At 38.4% G+C, this 19,135-nt stretch overlaps 1 protein-coding gene across 1 annotated transcript in view; it reads left to right on the plus strand.

Moving 5' to 3' along the window:
• The window catches only part of CNTN3 (contactin 3), a 239,404-nt gene that overhangs the window by 199,440 nt on the left and 20,829 nt on the right, over positions 1-19,135 (plus strand). Inside the window, exons 13-18 of the mRNA XM_045529894.1 lie at positions 6,529-6,646; positions 7,468-7,626; positions 7,726-7,875; positions 9,369-9,439; positions 10,441-10,675; positions 13,564-13,679. Of these exons, the coding sequence (XP_045385850.1) occupies positions 6,529-6,646; positions 7,468-7,626; positions 7,726-7,875; positions 9,369-9,439; positions 10,441-10,675; positions 13,564-13,679 (849 nt within the window). The remainder of the gene's footprint in view (positions 1-6,528; positions 6,647-7,467; positions 7,627-7,725; positions 7,876-9,368; positions 9,440-10,440; positions 10,676-13,563; positions 13,680-19,135) is intronic.

Below are 19,135 nucleotides of genomic sequence, written 5' to 3' on the forward strand. Positions count from 1 at the left end.
AGCCTGATGTTGGCACGTACTACCTGTTTCACAAATACTAGTTTTCTTGCCCATGTGCCAAGATGAAAATCTGTATAGGGGTGATGTTGTCAGCTTATGACCTCAGCAATATACAGCATAACTTTATGGTTAATCCCTTCATTTATTAATTGCAAAATTTTAGAGTTAGAAGAGATCTGAGCAATTTATCTTAAACCTTTTATTCCTTCCTAGAGGAGTGAAGATGAGGAATGTAGAATCCCAGGAGGTTTAATGATTTTTGATCCTAAGTGCTCATTAGAATCACCTGGTAGGTCTCCTCTTTCTAGTCCATTTTGATTTTTATTTGTTCTGGAATATGGCCTAGGTATTTCTGGTGTTTTTGTTTTTTTTTTTTTTTTTTTTGATTACCCAGGTGAATTTACAGTGCAGCCAACATAGAATTAATGGGTTTAGCAAACTGGATAGCACAGTGTTTTTCAAACAGACCATGTACTCCACAGGCAGCATTAAATAATATAACGTAGAATGAGAGAGCTATTCTTTTTCTAATATTATTTCAATCATTTAGGTTAAATGAAAGAGAATGGTTAAATATGGTGTTAGGTTTGTCATTAACAGTTGTCTGATACTTGCTAATCGCCCTTTTTAATTAACAAAGCAGAAGTCTCAGGCTCAGAGACTCTGACAGTGTCTAGCTTGTGTTCATTTACATTATCTGGACAGTGTCCATTTATATTATTTTCTATTCACTGCATGAATTTTGGTAGGTAACTGTTGTTTCGGTGAGCCCATTTTCATTAAGGATAAAAATACACATCTTCTGTATCAATTTCCATATTAATTTAAGTTGAAGAAAGTTAATTAGTTTAAGAAAAAATTAAGTAATAGATTATTTAGTACTAGGATATGACAAAAAAAAAAGAAAACAAAAAACATGAAGCTGTGACTCTAAGGACTAAAGTATAGTAAGAACTGGGATAAGATCTCTGGGACAGCAAAGACTAGGCATCCTGAAATCACTAAGTCTGGGTAAGATGCTCCATCAACACACCACATTGCCCAGAAAGAAAGAAAAAAAAATCCCTAGTTGTTAATATGAACTTGATGTTGAAATTAAAAAGCCAACACTTTTGAGACAACTGGAGCACTTGACACAATCTGAAATATGCATGAAGCACCTTCAACCAAGTTTTTGTGATCTTTAATGTGTCACTCTTTGGACACACTTGTGATGGAGCAAGCTGGGACTCGAAATCCTGTAATGGAGCAATTATTCCAGTCTGTTGCTACCAAAGAAAGGTGAGCAAATTTTGATATTAACAGATTGCATCTTACCTGTCTTAAATATCACCTGTTCAGACAACCCAGTGACAGCTGAAATTGTTGATCAGTCAGAAAAATTAAAACTGTTTACAGCATTAGCTCCTGTTATCATGTTTCAGTGGCTGCCAATTCTTTCTCTTCCTTGGCTGAGCAGAGGACATTTATAAAGAAGATGATCTTGAAGCAGCCATGTGGTGTTTGTGGGGGCAAGGTTTAATTTGCTTGATCATAAATGCCATGGCAAGTCAATGTCACCACCAGTTCCTTCAGGGACCTTTACAGAGGAAAACACCAACCAGGTTCCAGAAGGAGCCTACAGGTTCCACTGATTTCAAGGCACCTGCATATGATTTACATGCAGCGTTAGGGTTTGAAAGGCAACCCAGTGAAGGGATGAATGATTAATATTGGAAGCTCTGCAATAACAGGCTGTGTAAAGCCATAAAAAGGAGGAGGACTGCCTATTCAACCTTGGTTCCCAATAGCCGTCAAAAGGTGTCTTTTTTTTCTTAAACTGGAAAATTATGCTTCTTGGCAGTCCAGCGGCAGTATTTACATTGAGAATGCTTACTAGGGAATTAGTTTTTGCTGATCATTTTTTATACTGAAAGTTCGCACTACATTTGCAATGTTCACAAGGTTCCCCTAAGTCCCAAGTTTATTTTATCCCTTGATTTTTAGCATATGGTAAGTATCACCATGTGCTTACAGCCTGCCTATAATTAGTGATGATCTGTCCGCTTATTTATTTTTCCCTGGCATTGGTTATCATATCATGTAGTGTTTTTCTTTTAGTGCAGAGTAGTTTTTAAATTATATCAAAAATTCCATTAGTGTCATTACTTAAAAAAAACACAAGGAAAAAGTTAATAAGGTCCTCTTCTATTTCATTTCATACATGCTGTATTTTCCCTTAGCATTTATTTTCAAAGATGATTTGGCTTATAAATCCATTTACCCTTAATACCTGTAACTTGTTCTGAAAACACAATTTGTTTTTTCTAGGAGAAAACTATATGATTAGATGAAAAAAGAATAATAAAGTAATTCTGTCTAAGCTTAGATATTGTAAAAAACAAAAAAGATAACTTTTATTCTCATTAAGATGTAAATAGGAACTTTGAAGTCAGTTAAAGTGAACTTTTCATTTTCTGGGGACAGATTAACAATTTGTGGAGTCACTGTGCTGCTGACATCACTGTTGCCCCCCACCAAGCCCATTCAGCAGCCGTCTCCTTCCTGAGTTTCCCAAATACACTGTGTTCTCCCTGCCTTAGGCCTGTGCATATGCGCATGTGCCCTAGTGTGGTTTATTTTTTTCTTCCCTCTTTTCCTAGATAACATCTACTTCCATTGCAAATCTTAGCTCAAAAATCAGTCAACTATCAGTTCACTGAAACTCTAGAAAGTCCTAGATTCCTCTACATGCTTTGAGCTTGCATTATGCTGTAATTTTACATTGATTTGTGTAGTCATGTGATTATTGCCCGTCTTTCAACTAACTATTAGCTCCACAAACATAAGGACTCATTTTTCTTTTCCCTCCTTCAGCATTGTATTCCCAACAATTAAAGTACAGTAGTTGCTCTGCAAATAGGTTTTTGAATGAATGATCTTACTTTTAAAAGATAGTGTCTTTGAGAAAGAGCTAAAATTTATATGACTTAGGGCATTGTCTCCTACTTCTTAAACACCTTTGTAAGTACGACACTAGAATAGGCCTCTTGCGCTGCCAAAGCTCCTTTTCAGCAGCGTAGAAAAAAGACCTGCTTTCTGTAAAACTGAGAATTACACCGCTGGGCTCTGAGGGAGAAGTTTTAAGCAACGTGAGAAAGGAAGAAAAGAAAGCTATGACTGCACCTTCCCCAATTCCGGTCCATTCTGCTAGAGGAAAGGGGGGAAAAAAGAGCATTTACAAAAATAATACAAAGGGTAACTAATTTAACAGATAATAAACTATAAACTTCTTTTATTCAAAGATTATTAATGTTCCACATTGTTTTGCTTGAATTATTTTTATACTCTAAAGAACGACAAACATGTTTCTAATTATGTCTAAATATTAGATTCAATTTTATTCATAAATGTACTGAAAAATAATCTATTAAGTACTATTTTACCACATTTTGACTAATTTTGCTTAGCTTTTTTTTTTTTTTTTTTTTTTTGGCACTTCTTTCCCATTCTCTTTAGGACAGTTGATCAATGACTGTCTATATTCTCTAACAGTGACAAATTGATGGGGAAAGAAATTGGTTTGATATAAATGAAACAAATGAAACTTCCCCTTGGAATTTTTTCCCTTTTTTATCTTTTTTTTTAATGTCTGAGAATACTCAGTTACATCTTGATAAGAAATTATAGAATGTGGTAATAGCACTTTAAGTTATTATTATTAAATGTTTAATTCCTGTGAAAGAAATTGGAGTTTGGAATTATAGTCATGTTGTTTGACTGCTTCTGCCTATGGTCCTATTAGAAGCTAAGCATTAAGAGGTATAACTGTATATAATCATAATTGCATTTTGATAGCCATTACATTCTACCAAGAAATTCACACATCATAAGCTGATAACCCAATGAACTTTTACAAAAGGAGCATGCTCAAGTGACCAGCACTGAAATCAAGAAATGGGACATGACCCACATCCCAGATGCCCTCATAGCCCCTCATTCTAGTACTAACCATCTGTCCAAAGGTAACCACAATCTAGACTTTTCATAGGATACATTACTATCATGTACTCTTTTCCATCTGGTTTATATCCTTCCTGTTTTTTAGACTCAACCATGATGATCTATGTAATTATAGTTGATTCATTTTCATGGCCTAATAGTATTTCATTTAATGAGTATTACACTACTTATTTATCTGTTTTACTGTGATGTTTCCATTTTTTAGCTAGTATGGATAATAGCTTTGAACATTTCTTATAAACGTCTTTTGGTGGACATAGAGACACAATTCTGTAGGGTACATACTTAGGAATGAAATTGATGGGTTATAGCATCTGCATGTATGCTTCCTTAGTAGATACTTCCAAACAGTTTTCCAGGGTAATTGTACCCATCTACACTCCCTTCAGCAATAAGAGTTCCAGTTTCACATCTTCTTGAAAAGGTCTTGTCTCTTTCATTTTGCAATTGTCTACACACAGTGTGTGCCATGTGATTTTATTTAACCTTTATTAATTAAACTTTCTAAATTTGTAAACATAACTCGTTTCACATGTGTATACTACCTTATTAACCTGAATTGAGTTTATGTCCTAGAGAGCAAGAGCCATGCACTGGATACGTTTTTATTAAGATGAATCTTGCCTCTATATAGTGCTCCACTAAAAGGCAGTAGATAGAGTGGGAGAGAAATCCCAAGGAGAGAAACAATACAAATATATTTTATCGAGAGAGACAAACATTTAGGAGAGGATCCCTCTTGATTTTTGTTAAATTTCAGTTTTGATTTATGTATTCATACAGTCAACTCCATGTTGGTGCTAAAAAAAAAAAAATCAGTGGTTTCCATTGTCTACATGTCGTAGTTAATTGTTTCCTGTTTTTACTCTGCAGTGTAAAAGGATAATTAAAAGTTATATTTCCCCTGATGGTGAGCCTGACTGCATTTCTTTAGGAAGATGGTTTTGTTTTTTATATCTAGCTATTTCTCTCTCTTCACCCATCAGTGCCCAAAGTGAACAGAAGCAACAAGCCCAACACTGAACTCTTCCTTAACTCCTTCAAGAAACAAAGCCAGCCAGTGTGCCTAAAAGGTATATCCAGATGTCTAAGGACATAAAGAAAGTCCAGTTACAATTCTCTTTTACCCAGCTGCTTTCTAAATAAGCAAATAGAGGTTGGGAAGAATAACAACCTTACCCCAATGCCTTGATGGCATTTAATAGTAACAGTTCTTCACTGAAAATAAGAGATTTCTATAGAAATGATAATCAGCCGCCTGTGAGTATATGGAGCTCATAAAACCTGAAGAGTTTCTAAAGGTCAGCAAGCTTGGAAGGTTTTGTCCTGGGGATACATTTCTAAATAGCCCTGAGGAGAAAGAGAGCGAGGGAGGGAAGGAAAAAAAGTTTAACTGGATGAAAGTCAAACATGCAAACTTAACAGCTTTTGGATTATCATTTAATTACAACCATCAATCAGTTCACATCTGTCTTCTCTCATTACTCAAGAAATTTCATCTAAAGCCATACCATCCGACCAACAGAGAATATATAACCCATTAAGGATGGGAAGCAATATTTAAGAAACTCTACCCTGTAGAAGATTTTAGGAAATTACCTAAAAACAGGATAGTAGAATTCATCTTTTGACAAATACTAGGAAAACCCATAGTAAAATAATCCTCTTAATTAATAAGATAAACATTTACTGTTTCTTCCTCTGTACCAGTTTAGCCGTGAACTGGTGATCATTTTCAAAGGGCTTTGCTTTCCAAATCAGTTTGTTTCAAGCCATATTTTTACTAACGAGTGAAACTGGCCTGCAGTTAGTCATTTTATGAACATGATTTTACATTTTTTTAAAATGAGGTCCATTTAATGTTGAGCTTTTGGAAATACACTTTCTCTGTTAATTGGCTCTTAGGAAATTCCCCAGCAAATGTCCTTATGGACAGCTGTTGTTATTTTTAAGATTTAAAATGTTTTAATTTCTTTTCATTGAGGGGTTCATACTGCCTGTCCCAAAATTCTGTAGCCAAGGAATTAAACGGCTTTAGGCTTTTTAAGCTCCAATGTGTTCAATAAAGTGTTTCAACCGTGGCAATCCCCTTGTCGTGCTGCATTTATCTCCCACTATATACCTACATGCTTCCCTCTTCTTCTCAGGCAGATAATTGCAAAGGGGTTGGAACCAGAGAAAAGAGTTGAACTGGTGCTGAGCAGTGGATATAAAAAGAAGTGTCACCCTGGTGGAAGTAAATAAACTCTGAGACTGTAATCTCTGCCCTTATTTATTTTTAAAACCATAAATGCCCAGGGGGGAAGCTTGTTGTTTATTTGTCTACAGAAATCTTTTTCTGCAGTCATGTATGGTTTTTAACTTCTTTTTATTTCCATGCATTTCTATTGTAGCATCTCCTGTCTTGTACCACCTTGGTTTTCTCTCTGAATACCGATTTCATCACAATGTTGTTGTTGGCCGTAGCCTTCAAGATTCTTTGTGTTTGTAAAATAACAGTTTGTCCATTACCTGTTTTTCCAACAGAGTTCCTCTGGTGATTTAATGATCAGAAACATTCAGCTGAAACACAGTGGGAAGTATGTTTGTATGGTGCAAACTGGAGTGGACAGTGTTTCATCTGCTGCCGACCTCATAGTACGAGGTAAACATTAATGCCTCCACATGTGTTCTTAACTTCACACCTCAACTGAGCATTCTGTACTGGATGAAAAACCATGATGAGATAGTATATGAGCATATGCGTTAGAATATTGATTTGACCCCCACCCCAGAGCAGAGAATATGACAAGAAGGATAGGTGCTAATTCAAAGAAATAAAAATCTCAGCTCTGCCCTTCAAATAGCTCTCGCTGTAATTGGCATTCCACAGCTGCTGCCAGGCTGATGTGTTTTTGAGCATGTCATTAATTCAGCGATTGTATTTGATATGAGAGAGAATGTTGTGCATGTGTGTCTGCTTCCAAAAGAATCGGGATTATTTGGAATGTCTGGGGAAATTTGCCAACCTGAGCTACTGTCCAGAGTGCTGATTTGTTGCTGGGCTGAAAAATGACCAGAATGTTTCATAGAATAAAACACCTCTAGGTAACAAGTTGGGAAATACAGAGGTGCACCAGTGGATTAAAGGGAAAGGCATCACACCAAAAGTAAAAGACACTGAATTTGGAAAGGTTCAGAAATCCTGCTGAACGGAGGGCTCAAAAAGCAGGTGTCATCTGCAATCAGGGAGTATTATGGTTTGGGAATTACTGCCTCACATCCAGATTTAAGGTCTAATAACAGAAAGGTGGGGGGGGGAAAGGTAGTTTTATTGAAAGGCAAATGGCCTTTTTTCCTAAGTGCTTTTGAAATTGAGATCAGCTGGAGGTATTGAAGGGGTCACGTGACATTCTCTTCCCTTTGGTAGAAGAGGATGACATTTATGAAATTGCTATGTGCTGTTTGCATTTGTGCCTTGCTTAGGTTCACCTGGACCACCAGAAAATGTGAAGGTAGATGAAATTACAGATACAACAGCCCAACTCTCTTGGAAAGAAGGTACAGACAACCATAGCCCAGTTCTGTCCTATTCTATCCAGGCTAGGACACCTTTCTCCGTGGGTTGGCAAACCGTCACAACAGGTAAAGCGGAAGAGGTAGATGTCATTGGTACATGTACATGGATTTCAGGTCAGTGCTAAGGCATGCAGACTCTTACCTCTCTGAAATATTCCTTTGTAGTGCCTGAGGTCATCGATGGGAAAACACTCACAGCCACTGTAGTCGAGTTAAACCCATGGGTGGAATACGAATTTCGGGTGGTAGCCAGTAACAAAATTGGAGGTGGAGAACCCAGTTTACCCTCAGAAAAAGTAAGAACTGAAGAGGCAGGTTAGTGTTTTTGTTTTCTGAGTAATGGGTTAATAGATGTCCCTGGGTGTGTATTTTCCTTTCCTCTGACTCTGAGCTCCAGGCCAGCAGGGGGAGAGCCTAAATAATCCATTGTTGCAATTATCTGACCTTTCTAATGGCGGAACTGGCCATATGGCATTTGTCAAAAAAACATGTGTTAAGTGATTCTGATGTAGTGTGACATTTCCAAGAGTTCAGTCCATTGTAAACAATCATTAGTGCATGTTGAGTGAATATGTTTTTGTCACTTAAGGTTATAATTACTATCTGACATAGTTACCCTGTTAACGGGGGAAGTGCTGTTTTCATTTATAACAAGCATTGACAAATTGGTGAGATAATGACATTTGGGAGCTCTGCAGCTAGGAAATCGCATTCTGCCACCAAGCTCAGTGAATGAGCCTAAGCAAGTGATGAATAGGTATATTTTGTCCCCTCAAGTGTTAAATTAAGAGAGAATAATTGTTAAGAATTTATACATGAGGCAACCATTAATATAGACCATTAGACTACTTTTATAAATCAAAAAATATCCTGATATCAAAACTCAAAATTGGAAAGTGTGCATAGTATCACATTCCAGAGACAGCGGAGGAGACATAGAGACTTTCCTTTTCAAAATCTGTAATATTAGTTCATACTAGCTAAAATAATGTTTGAAATAGAGCTGGTGTGTCGCTCTAGGAACTAAGATAGAAGTCATAGAATGTGTTCCATCAATTTTAATGATGCTTTACTCAGGACGATGCATACGATGTTCATGCTGGGTAATATGAGACGTAGGGGGGCTGTGCCTGCCTTGGTCCTCTGGTCATAAGTTCACACTACACATATTTGGGGAGTATCTACCACGTGCTCAGCACCTTCTAGATATTGCAAGTGCAGTTGTGGACACAACAAAGACTATCCTTCCCGAAACTTACATTCTACTCATGTCATGGAGTTTCCAATTCCTAAAGCTCTCAGTGTAAGTGAGAAATCTGATGCCCATGGGAGGTTTCTAAAGAATGCCTCATAACGAGATTCAAGGGCTCAAGTCTGGGTCATTCTTATGTAAAGCAATGCTGTTCTGAGAATTATATCTTTCCTTGAAATAGTCACAAGTTAAATGTTCATGCTAGATTGATTTCCCATCATCCCTGGTGAATCACTTTTCCTTATTTTATTAATTTTCATACTGTTTGAAAAGGATCTTCCAAATGGGACACATTTTTCTGTTGGAGAGAGGTTGAATCTTTCAGAATTTCCTGCAAATATAAATTACCTTATGACCTCATCAAAGATGTATATACATATATGTAACATATATGTGTATATATATATATACACACATAAACACACATATATGGATATATAATGTGTCAGTGATGAAATTATTTTAAATATTAAAAATAAGCATCATGGAGTCTTCTTCCAGATGAGTATTACTAAATGCACATATGGTTTCGTCTCTGTCTCTCTGACCCACGCAGTTCCAGAAGTGCCTCCTTCTGAAGTCAATGGAGGAGGTGGAAGCCGGTCTGAACTAGTGATAACCTGGGATGTAAGTGTCTGGGCAGCCCCTGCCCCATCAGGATGTTGCTATTCCCATGATCATTACGGCCTCCTGGGCGGTGCTGGTGGTAGTACTTATAGCCAGTATTTTTTGATGCTTTCTCTGTGCCAACCATTGTTCCTAGCATTTACCATATATTTTCCTCATTTCATCCTTGCAACATTTTATTGATGGAAATACTAAGACTCAGAGGTAATACATAATTGCTCAGGGTCTCCTGGCTGGTCAACACAGGGACGAGGGGCATGTCCAGGCTGTTTTGTCTCGAGCTGCCCTCACAGCTCTCCGAGCAGCCCTGCACCACCAAACAGGGGATGCCACTTACCCCGGCAGGTGCTTGCGTCTCAGTTTCTTTCCTGGCCGTTCTCTCAGCCCTTGCTTTATGTCATAATCTTACAAATTTTACAAAGTTTAGTTAACAGGTTTAAAGTCAGAAGGTACTAGAATTACGGTATTATTTGAAGAAGTGGATGGAAAAATGAAACATCAAGAGATTGTGATGGAGTATCACTAAAAATTTCTAACATGACTGGAGTACAGCTTTACGTTTAATTCATTAGGAAGTTAGTATTTAATTCCCTTCTTTTTAGTTTGACCCCTTTGTACTTACTCATCACATCAGTGTTTCTTTCCATAAAGTCAGCATTAAGAATTAGATCATTTTTGTTTGATTTAAGAGATCAGATATTTTCAACTGAAAGTATATCTTATTACTATAAACTCTGACTTGGGCCATAAGATGCTAAGATATCTGAATAAACAAGGAAAATTACAGTCCATTATCTGGATGGCTATGAAAGGCACCTCTGTCTGTTTAAAAGCAGCTGACATGAGTCTCCCACTGATGTTTTTCTCTTTTTTTATTCAACTGCTTAATATAATATCAGTTATTATTTGGTGACTTTTATGAATGAGTGTGGATTATAGTTCCATTCATTCTTGCCTTGCCCTCACATGGAAGGGTGATTCAATATGTTTTTCCTTTATAGCCAGTCCCTGAAGAACTACAGAATGGTGAAGGTTTTGGGTATGTTGTTGCTTTCCGCCCTCTTGGGGTTACCACCTGGATCCAGACAGTGGTGACATCCCCTGATGCCCCAAGATATGTCTTTAGGAATGAAAGCATCGTGCCATTTTCACCATATGAAGTTAAAGTGGGTGTTTACAATAACAAAGGTGAAGGACCATTTAGCCCAGTGACAACCGTGTTCTCTGCAGAAGAAGGTATGGAAACCATGATTATGTATCAGATCCATCCTAATAAACCATTTGGTTTGGAAGTTCCAAGAATTTCCAAAAACTGATTTGGACGTTCTTTGTGACTTTAGATATATTTTTCCAAAAGAACAGTGACCAAAGTTGTAGAACTACAACTTCCCAGTGCAGGTCGTAGAGATCACCCATAACTGACATGAAGTATAAGGCCTAATGGTTTCCATAGCAGTTGTACTAGTTTACATTCCCAGAAATAGACCTGCCATTATATCTACTGGGTATTTACCCAAAGGAAAGGAAGTCACTTTATTAAAAAGCCACCTGAACCTGAATGTTTATCGCAGCACAATTTGTAATTGCAAAGATGTGGAACCAATCTAAGTGTCCATCAACTGCTGAGTGTATAAAGAAAATGCGGTGTATGTACCCCATGGATTATTACTCAGCCATAAAAAGGGATGAAATAATGTCTTTTACAGCAACTTGGATGGAACTGGAGACCATTATCCTAAGTGAGGTATCTCAGGAATGGAAAAACAGATACCACATGTTCTCACTTATGAGTGGGAACTAAACAAAAGATATGTATGGTCATAAAGTGGTGTAATGGACATTGAAAACTAAGAAGGGGGAGGGTAGGATGGGGGTGAGAGATAGAAATCTACCTGTCAAGTACAGTGTACACTATTCTAGTGATGGGTGAAACCCTGACTTCAGCATGATACAATTCATCCATGTAACAGAAAACACTTGTAACCCATAAATCTTTGGAAATAAAAAAAGACTTAATGGATACTTAGAGGATATAATAATTAGTTAAAAATCTGTTTATGCAGCATACACCCTGCATTCCAGCTTGTAAAGCAGGGAACAGCTCGGCCTTCCCTTGGCAGTAAAAATAATATGCTCCCTTGGAGTTACCCTAGTCCTAAGTTTTACAGTGGTTCCTATGACTAAGAAAGAACGTTAGTAGATGGAGAGTGAGGACCAGAATTATAACATTCCAGATGCAGAATGTGCAGGTTTGAAGGCTATGAATTCCAACTGGTGTAGATCATACATGCTTCACTTTGGACCCATTCCATTCCTCTGCCTTTCCTTTGTACCTGCCCCAGATATTGAAATACATACATTTTTTTCTCAAGACTATTTTAGAAAATAATAGTTCAGTTAGGAGAATCATACTAAATTGTCATTTTTTTTTAGATTATTGACAACTGAATATTGGCTATCTCATGTAGTTCTCACTGTTAACAATGGCAGGCGCTAGCATGTATTGAATGCTTACCATCTGCCAGACATTACCTAATTTGAATTTTCAAATGACAAATGAAGTAGAGGTACTGGTATTATTTCCCATTTACAAATGATAAAATGGAAACTTTGAGAAAGAGATTAATAAATATGCCCAAATCCTAATAGTATGTGGTAGAACTAGTATTTTAACCAAGGGTCTTTGCACTTACCCACTCTGAACTCATTAAATATAATCTCACAGTGCCCCCCTACCCTCCAGACCTGACAGTAAATTGCAAAACATGCTCAAGAGTTGTCATTCCTAAAAATAAGTACAGTCAGTTTTTCTTAAGATCCTCACCTTTATTATTGTCTTCTCATTTTACTTGAGTTCTGAGAGGGATGAAAAACGGGTATGGTACAAGTCTTTGCAAAAGAAATCGTCTTAAATTCATAGACACACCCCATTTCCAGAAGCTTTCAGGGATTACAGGGGCAGGTCAGGGGTGAGAAGTGATGGCTTTGCCCAGGGAGTTTTCAGACACTGCCTACCCCATGCATCCAGGACCTGGGGGCTGGCAGCTGGAAGAGAGGGACAGCCACGGCCTCTTACCCATTCTCACCTCCTTCACTTTCCTTCTCCTGTTACCATTCTTGCCCCTACTGATGAATTAGTTAAAGGTCTTTCTGTTCAAACACCAGAAGCAGAGTCAGCCATCCTAAGAAAAAAGCAAAAGATTTATTGGTAATATACTAGGACATCTCATTCAGTCAAGGAAAGGGTTAAATAGCAAACCTCCTGGAGAACCTGAATCAGGGCAGCTCTGGGGCCTCAGAAAATGGTCTGCTCCTGCAGAGCACCCGCCCTAGATCGATTGGCCCCAAGTACTCCTCCTCTCTCCAAACCAAGTTTCAAATTCTCAGTAGGGAACATCTAATAGGCCCAGCCCTGGACCAAGAATTGATCTCAGCATCAGTCAGCCGTGGCCAGGGAGCAGGATCATTTAACACAGAAATGGATATTGGGCATGGGGAAATTCCTGCTCAGAGCTGCGTTCTGAGAGGGGAGAATCACTGTTATCCCCAGAGAACCCCAAGAGTGTTTACTACAGAGGGGGTCTTACTGTATAAACCACGTGCATGTCTCCCTGCTCCTTCAGAAGAGCATGCCACCCATCTCCTTTGAGTTTGTCCCTTCTGTGGGCCTACGCTGAAAAACGCACTCACTCAATACTTACTGAGTAAACAAACTTTACTTGACTTTGACCTTTGTTTGGCAAAACAAAAAATAAGCAGTGTTTATGGGATAGGAGTTTCTAAGCAGCAGGTTTAAAGTGGAGGGGAGAGAAATAAAGACAAGGTGGAGGGAACAAAGGGAATGAAGGGGAGAAAAGGAAGATACCAAGAAAGAGGTACAGGGAGGAAAGCACAGGTTGCTGCAGCTATTTAGCAAGGAAAAGCCTGTGGCTGATTGGCCATCTCTTCCTAGGTAGTGGAAACGGACCATTGTATATATTTTCAAGACATGGTGCATGCTTTCTAATATTTTATAAAATTTTCAAATGTGTTAAAATGCTTTTTTAAAAAATAAGAATTTTAATAGATTTTTAAAAATCAACTGCCAAAATTATCATTATATTTCAATTTCTGTTTCCAAACAGAGCCTACCGTGGCCCCCTCTCAGGTCTCTGCAAACAGCCTGTCTTCCTCAGAAATTGAAGTTTCATGGAACACCATTCCTTGGAAGTTGAGCAATGGACATTTACTTGGCTATGAGGTGATTTCTTTTAAAATTAACTTGTGTATGTATGTTACCATGCTACCTTGTCTCCTTTCATTTAAAATTCTTCTTAACAATGACATCTTAGGAAATCTGTCTTTGGTTGAAATTTACTTAATTTAAGCACATTATTCCATCTGATCAATGGATACTGAATTTAACTCAGTTGAGTAGAAATAACATTAGCTGGGGTAGAAAAGGAACAATAACAAAAAGAATATGAAAGGAGATCACATCACATGGGCCACATCTTTCAGATGGGTGAACTAAAACATGAGGACAAAATTGAATTATAATATTGAATTGTAATATTAAGTTCTTACGATATTTATGTCAATAGGAAATCACTGTCCTCCAGCTCTTTGTCTTACTTTCTTGGTGGCCTTCTTACATCGTGGGATTTGCTTCTATTTGGACGGGGCCCCAGATTTAGTAGGGAACAGCTGCAGAGAACTAGGAGCAGTTAAGTTAAGAACAGACAAGATAAACAAAATCTTAAGGAGATTTTGTCAACAGTGGTGGTGATATTGTAGGAATCATGGTTGGGATTTCATCCCCACCCACAGCTGTCGTCTTAGGAAGCTTCCCTCATGCTTTTAACTCCTGACTCAGTGGCAGGCTTACCCGGCACGTGTGTATCACAGGGCCACAAACTCCTCCACTTGCCAACACACCCTCAAATGATGGCACCAGGATGGCCACTTGATCAATGGCAAATGCTCTGTGTACTGTTAAACTGAGGCAGTCAGATTCTTGTTTGAGATATTTAAGTAAGAAATAACAGTGATTTTAGTTAGTGAGTATAGGGGCTCACTTCAGGCTTCTCAAGCTACGGCCATGGGCAAGTAGGACGGAGCTGATCTGCAGAGATGAGATAGAGCAAATATACTCCCAGGCATTCCCTAAAGAATGAAGGAGACAAAAGTCCATGGAGCCTTCAAGGGAGCAAAATAGAATAGCTCTTTGACAATTTCCAGTTCTCAAGTGGCCTGGCTGTATCCCTTTTTGTAATACTACCTTCCCCTTCTTTTGGTAAATTCCCTTCATATTTGAATGGCCCTGGGAGAGTTTCTCTTCCTTGTAACCAACCAAACAAGCATTGACTTCAGTGAATATTAACAAATGACATAGAGAAAGGATAGTACATAGAGCAGTGATGCTCAAAGTATGGACCATAAACCAAACACACCAGAGTTGCCTGAGTTATCTGAATTTATTGTTAAAAGTGAGCCCCAGAACTCTCCCTGGGTCCACCGAATCCCAACATCTAAGACTAGGTCTTGTTAAGGTATATTTTGAATAAATATCTATAAGGAAACAAAACCATCTTCTTGCACACTGAAATATGAGAAACACTTGTGGTGACACAGAGAGATGCAATCAGAGAGTCACCTGGACTTGAGGAAAGGAAAGTAGGAGTGAAACAGTAAAACACTGCATGAATACAGCAGAACAACTTGATCAGCATTTAAAGGAAGCCCAGAACAGTTGTTGGATAGAAGAGTCTTTTAATCCCGTGACGGTGGTTGTAAGCAATGGAAGAGGATGGGAGGCCAACAGTAGGTCACCAATGGTTAGAAAATGGGCAGTGGCATTAACAAGGAAGGTAAGTGGGTGGAAAGAACACAGCAGTGAGGGAGTCTAGCTCTGAGGCCAGTGCCACAGCAAATCTCAGTTCTGCCACTTTCCAGCTGTGTTGGGAAAGTTGCACAAACTTCAGAGCCTCAGTTTCCTCACCTGCAGAATGGGGATAACAACAGGCCTCACCTCATTAGAGGATTGAATGAGGTTAGATATGTAATGAGTTTCTCATAATTTCTGGCTCATCATAATAAATAGTAGGTGTGAGCCATGCCTCAGAAGACTTTTTCATATATTGTTAATAAGTTATCTATTTCTCCCCAGTAAATATTCTGTAGCCAATATTTGACTCTAAGCTTCCTCGCCTTCAGGGAGCACATAGAAGGCAATGAAGATGAGTTACCTACAAGACACTTCCCTCCTAGGTTTGTTTCCAAAGCTCAGGCCATTAAGGAGATCGCTCCGTGTTTCCTGGAGGGTGAGAGGAGAGAAAATGTGACCAGGCGACTGAGGGAAAAACAGAAGAGCAATTTCAGATGACCTTGGAAGAAATAAACGTCTGGGGCTTACAAAGCCTCCTGGGGCCCACGTCTTTCTATGGGCAGTGCCCAGGTTGGTGGCAAGACTGTAGAAGGGGTGACTGTGTTTCCCACGCCCAGCAGTGATTTCCCATTCACCAAACATGGCCCTGAACTGCTAGAACTAAAAGAATCAAATCAAATGGAATAATAAGTTATCTTGGCAAGGCTTTTGGAAGGAAGCCCCAGAAATGACTGTGGTTGTATCTGCCATTAGCTGAGCAGTACGTGGGATTCAATGTTAAATCAAATTTATTTAAAGAAAATAAATGAACACATTTGGCACTCCTCAGATGGGGGACTGAGATGCACACTCACCGTGGATAACTTTGCCTTTTTATGAGCCATATGACAGGATCACAATTCTTGACCTAGTTGTAACTTGTGGAATAGTTAAGAGAAATAAATGAGAGAATATACATAAATGTCTTGTGAGATTCCAAGCACGACAAGAGTGTTAGCAGTTGCTGGCTATTGTTGGACAGCTTAAGGCAGGAAGGTGTTGATTTTCTAATATACTCATACATCACTTAATGACATTTCAGTACATGATGGACTGCATAGGTGACAGTGGTCCCATAAGATTATAATACCATGTTTTTACTGTATCTTTTCTATGTTAGATACATTTAGATATGCAAATACCTACCATTGTGTTACAATTGCCTACAGTGTTCAGGACAGTTAAGTACTGCACAGGTTTGTAGCTTAGGAGCAGTGGGCCATATTATATAGCCTAAGTGTATGGTAGGAAGTAAATATCTAGGTCTGTGTAATATACCCTATGATGTTCATACAACAACAAATTCACCTAACGATTTATGTCTAAGAACATGTCCCCATCTTTAAGTGACACACGACTCTATATAAATTTAAGGTCCTAAAGAATCATCCAGATAAGGATATTTTATAAGGGAGTAGAGTTGCACCACTGTTGGTCATGTAACGAAAAAGAGTTTAATAGAAACAAAATCAAAGAATCGTCATAAAGCTGTCATAGTGTCTAGTTAAGTCTATACCATTTTAGAATTAGACACCTGCATTCAAATCTGCTAGGTTAGAATACAAAGTCCACATGGGGCTGGGAACTCTGCCTGTTTGTTCACCTATGTATGTCAAGTGCCTAGAGTAGTGTCTGGCACATGAGAGATGTGCACAAATGACGTATTGATTGAATAAATGCAGTTTTGGCTCTGCTGTCCTACTGCTGTATGTCCTTGAGCAAGTTCCTAAAGCTCTCCAAGGCTCAGTTAAAATAGAGATAGTAATAGTCAATAACGCACAGCATCATTTGAGAATTAAATGAGATAAAGCAACCATTGTCAAAATGGTCCAAAGAGACTTGTGCTTCCACTTGTCTCTGTTTTGAATATTGAGCTTTGGGATGAGATTGCACTGAAAGAACAGAAATTGAAAGCCATTGAAGTAATATAGCAACACTTAGCACAGTCCCAGTGTGTGACCCCAGGGCTGTGGTTTCTGGTGCTGCTGGTGTTGCCATTTAAAGTGGAAGCCAAAAAAAAAAAAAAAATGAGAAGAGCTGAGAAAAATAGGACTTTTCTTGAGGTTAATTGCAGGTTGAAATGCATTGGGTCTTGCCTGTGTGTGTAAAGAGTAGCAAACAGAATGCCCAGATGTAGTGTTAAACAGTGGTGGAAGGAAACAAGCATTAAAAATTCCTCCTTCAAGTGCTTGGGAAGTACAAAGAGAAAGGAAACAAGGTCTGCAAAAGAAGTCCTAATTGTGAAAATCTTATGAAATAAGTCATGTAATTCAACCAAGATAAAAAATACGTCTTTTCTTAGTTTTCAGTAATGATTTAAAAATTAACCTGGGGGGAGAAATGACTTAGCAGAGTATTTAATTATCAGTCGTGTGGCTAACTTTCTGGGTTGCAGTTTCCCCAGTTTGGCTTTAAAATTGTTAATAGCTCCTGCCTTTCTCTCATCTCAGCGTGGGTTGATCGTGTGCCACGTGGCATGCTGCGCACACATCATCATTAGCATCGAGACTAATTTTCTTTCTGATTTGACCAAGCAGTAGTTGAGAAGCTCATTTCCCTGGGCTCCAATTTATTTTATCTGCTAAGCCGTTACAGTCAGGCTCAGATCTTTCTGGTGCCCTTTCAGATGGGAACAAGAGATGCAGACGTGATTAAGAGGAGGCAGGAGGCTTTCAGTTCATGAATAGTGGGTGCCTGAGGAATGAAAGCCCCCAACTTCCAGCACAGTAGATGCAGTCCTTCTCTTTAAAGTCATTTTCTGTTTTGAAAGAATAAAATCTGGGAGAATGACCTTGATAAGTGATTGAAACAGGTCTACAGGTGTGAAATGATACAGATTAGTGTATCTTGGGGGGAACCCGTAGTTTTTTTTTTTTTTAATTTAGCAGAGGAACATGCTATCGTGCTATAACAGAATGCCAAACTGAAACTTCACTGATGCCTTCTTCCAGCCTCCTGTTCCAAACACCTGTGCAGAATGTGTTTAGTTCCTAACATTTTAATTAGAATGGAAAAAGATCTCAAATATTTGAGTACTTTTTTTGAGAATATGAAAATTCCACTGGAAAACAAAAGACATATGCATTGAGTCTAATTCCCTGCAACTGGCCAAAGACTAAACTTCATTCTAGCATGAGTTGAATAGATATGGTTAAACTGAATACAGATCAGTGAAACATATTTAAATAAACATAAGGCAGTCAAAAATGCACTCAAGGAGTGTCATGCAGCCTCCCTAAGTGTGCACAAAGCTCGGTTACATTGGAGTGAGGGTTGCCCAAATGGTACTTATTAGGGAGAAATAACCCCTACCAAACCGTGATTCAGCACTGAGGGACGCAGGGAAATAAATATCCCAGCCTCTCTTTCCACCCTCCCATCTCCTGCCTCCTATGAGCTATATACAGCGAGAAACCAGAAGGCAAAGAAGCTGGACTAACATAGTTCAAACTGGCCAGCTCTCCAGGGCTGAGGGCAGAGGAAAGAAGATAGATCTGGGTTTCTCTTCTGAAAAGAACTGTAATGGATTTTTCCCTGGCCTCTATTTATTTAAATGTGTCTGGTCTAACAGCTAAGTTAAAATATTTGTCTCTCTGAAAACCTGTAAGTCTAAACCTAATTATTTTGGTCTATTAAGAGTATTTCTAAATTAATACCTGTTCTTTAATGGCTAAAAAAGGTGCCATTTTTCAATACATTATTTTCATAAACTACATTTTATTTTAAGTTTAAATTAAGTAAAATCTCTGATGCAATGATATTAAGGACTCCTCAGAGCAGGAATATTCATT

The sequence above is a fragment of the Lemur catta genome, chromosome 18, assembly GCF_020740605.2.
Source record: "Lemur catta isolate mLemCat1 chromosome 18, mLemCat1.pri, whole genome shotgun sequence".
Lineage (NCBI taxonomy): Eukaryota > Metazoa > Chordata > Mammalia > Primates > Lemuridae > Lemur > Lemur catta.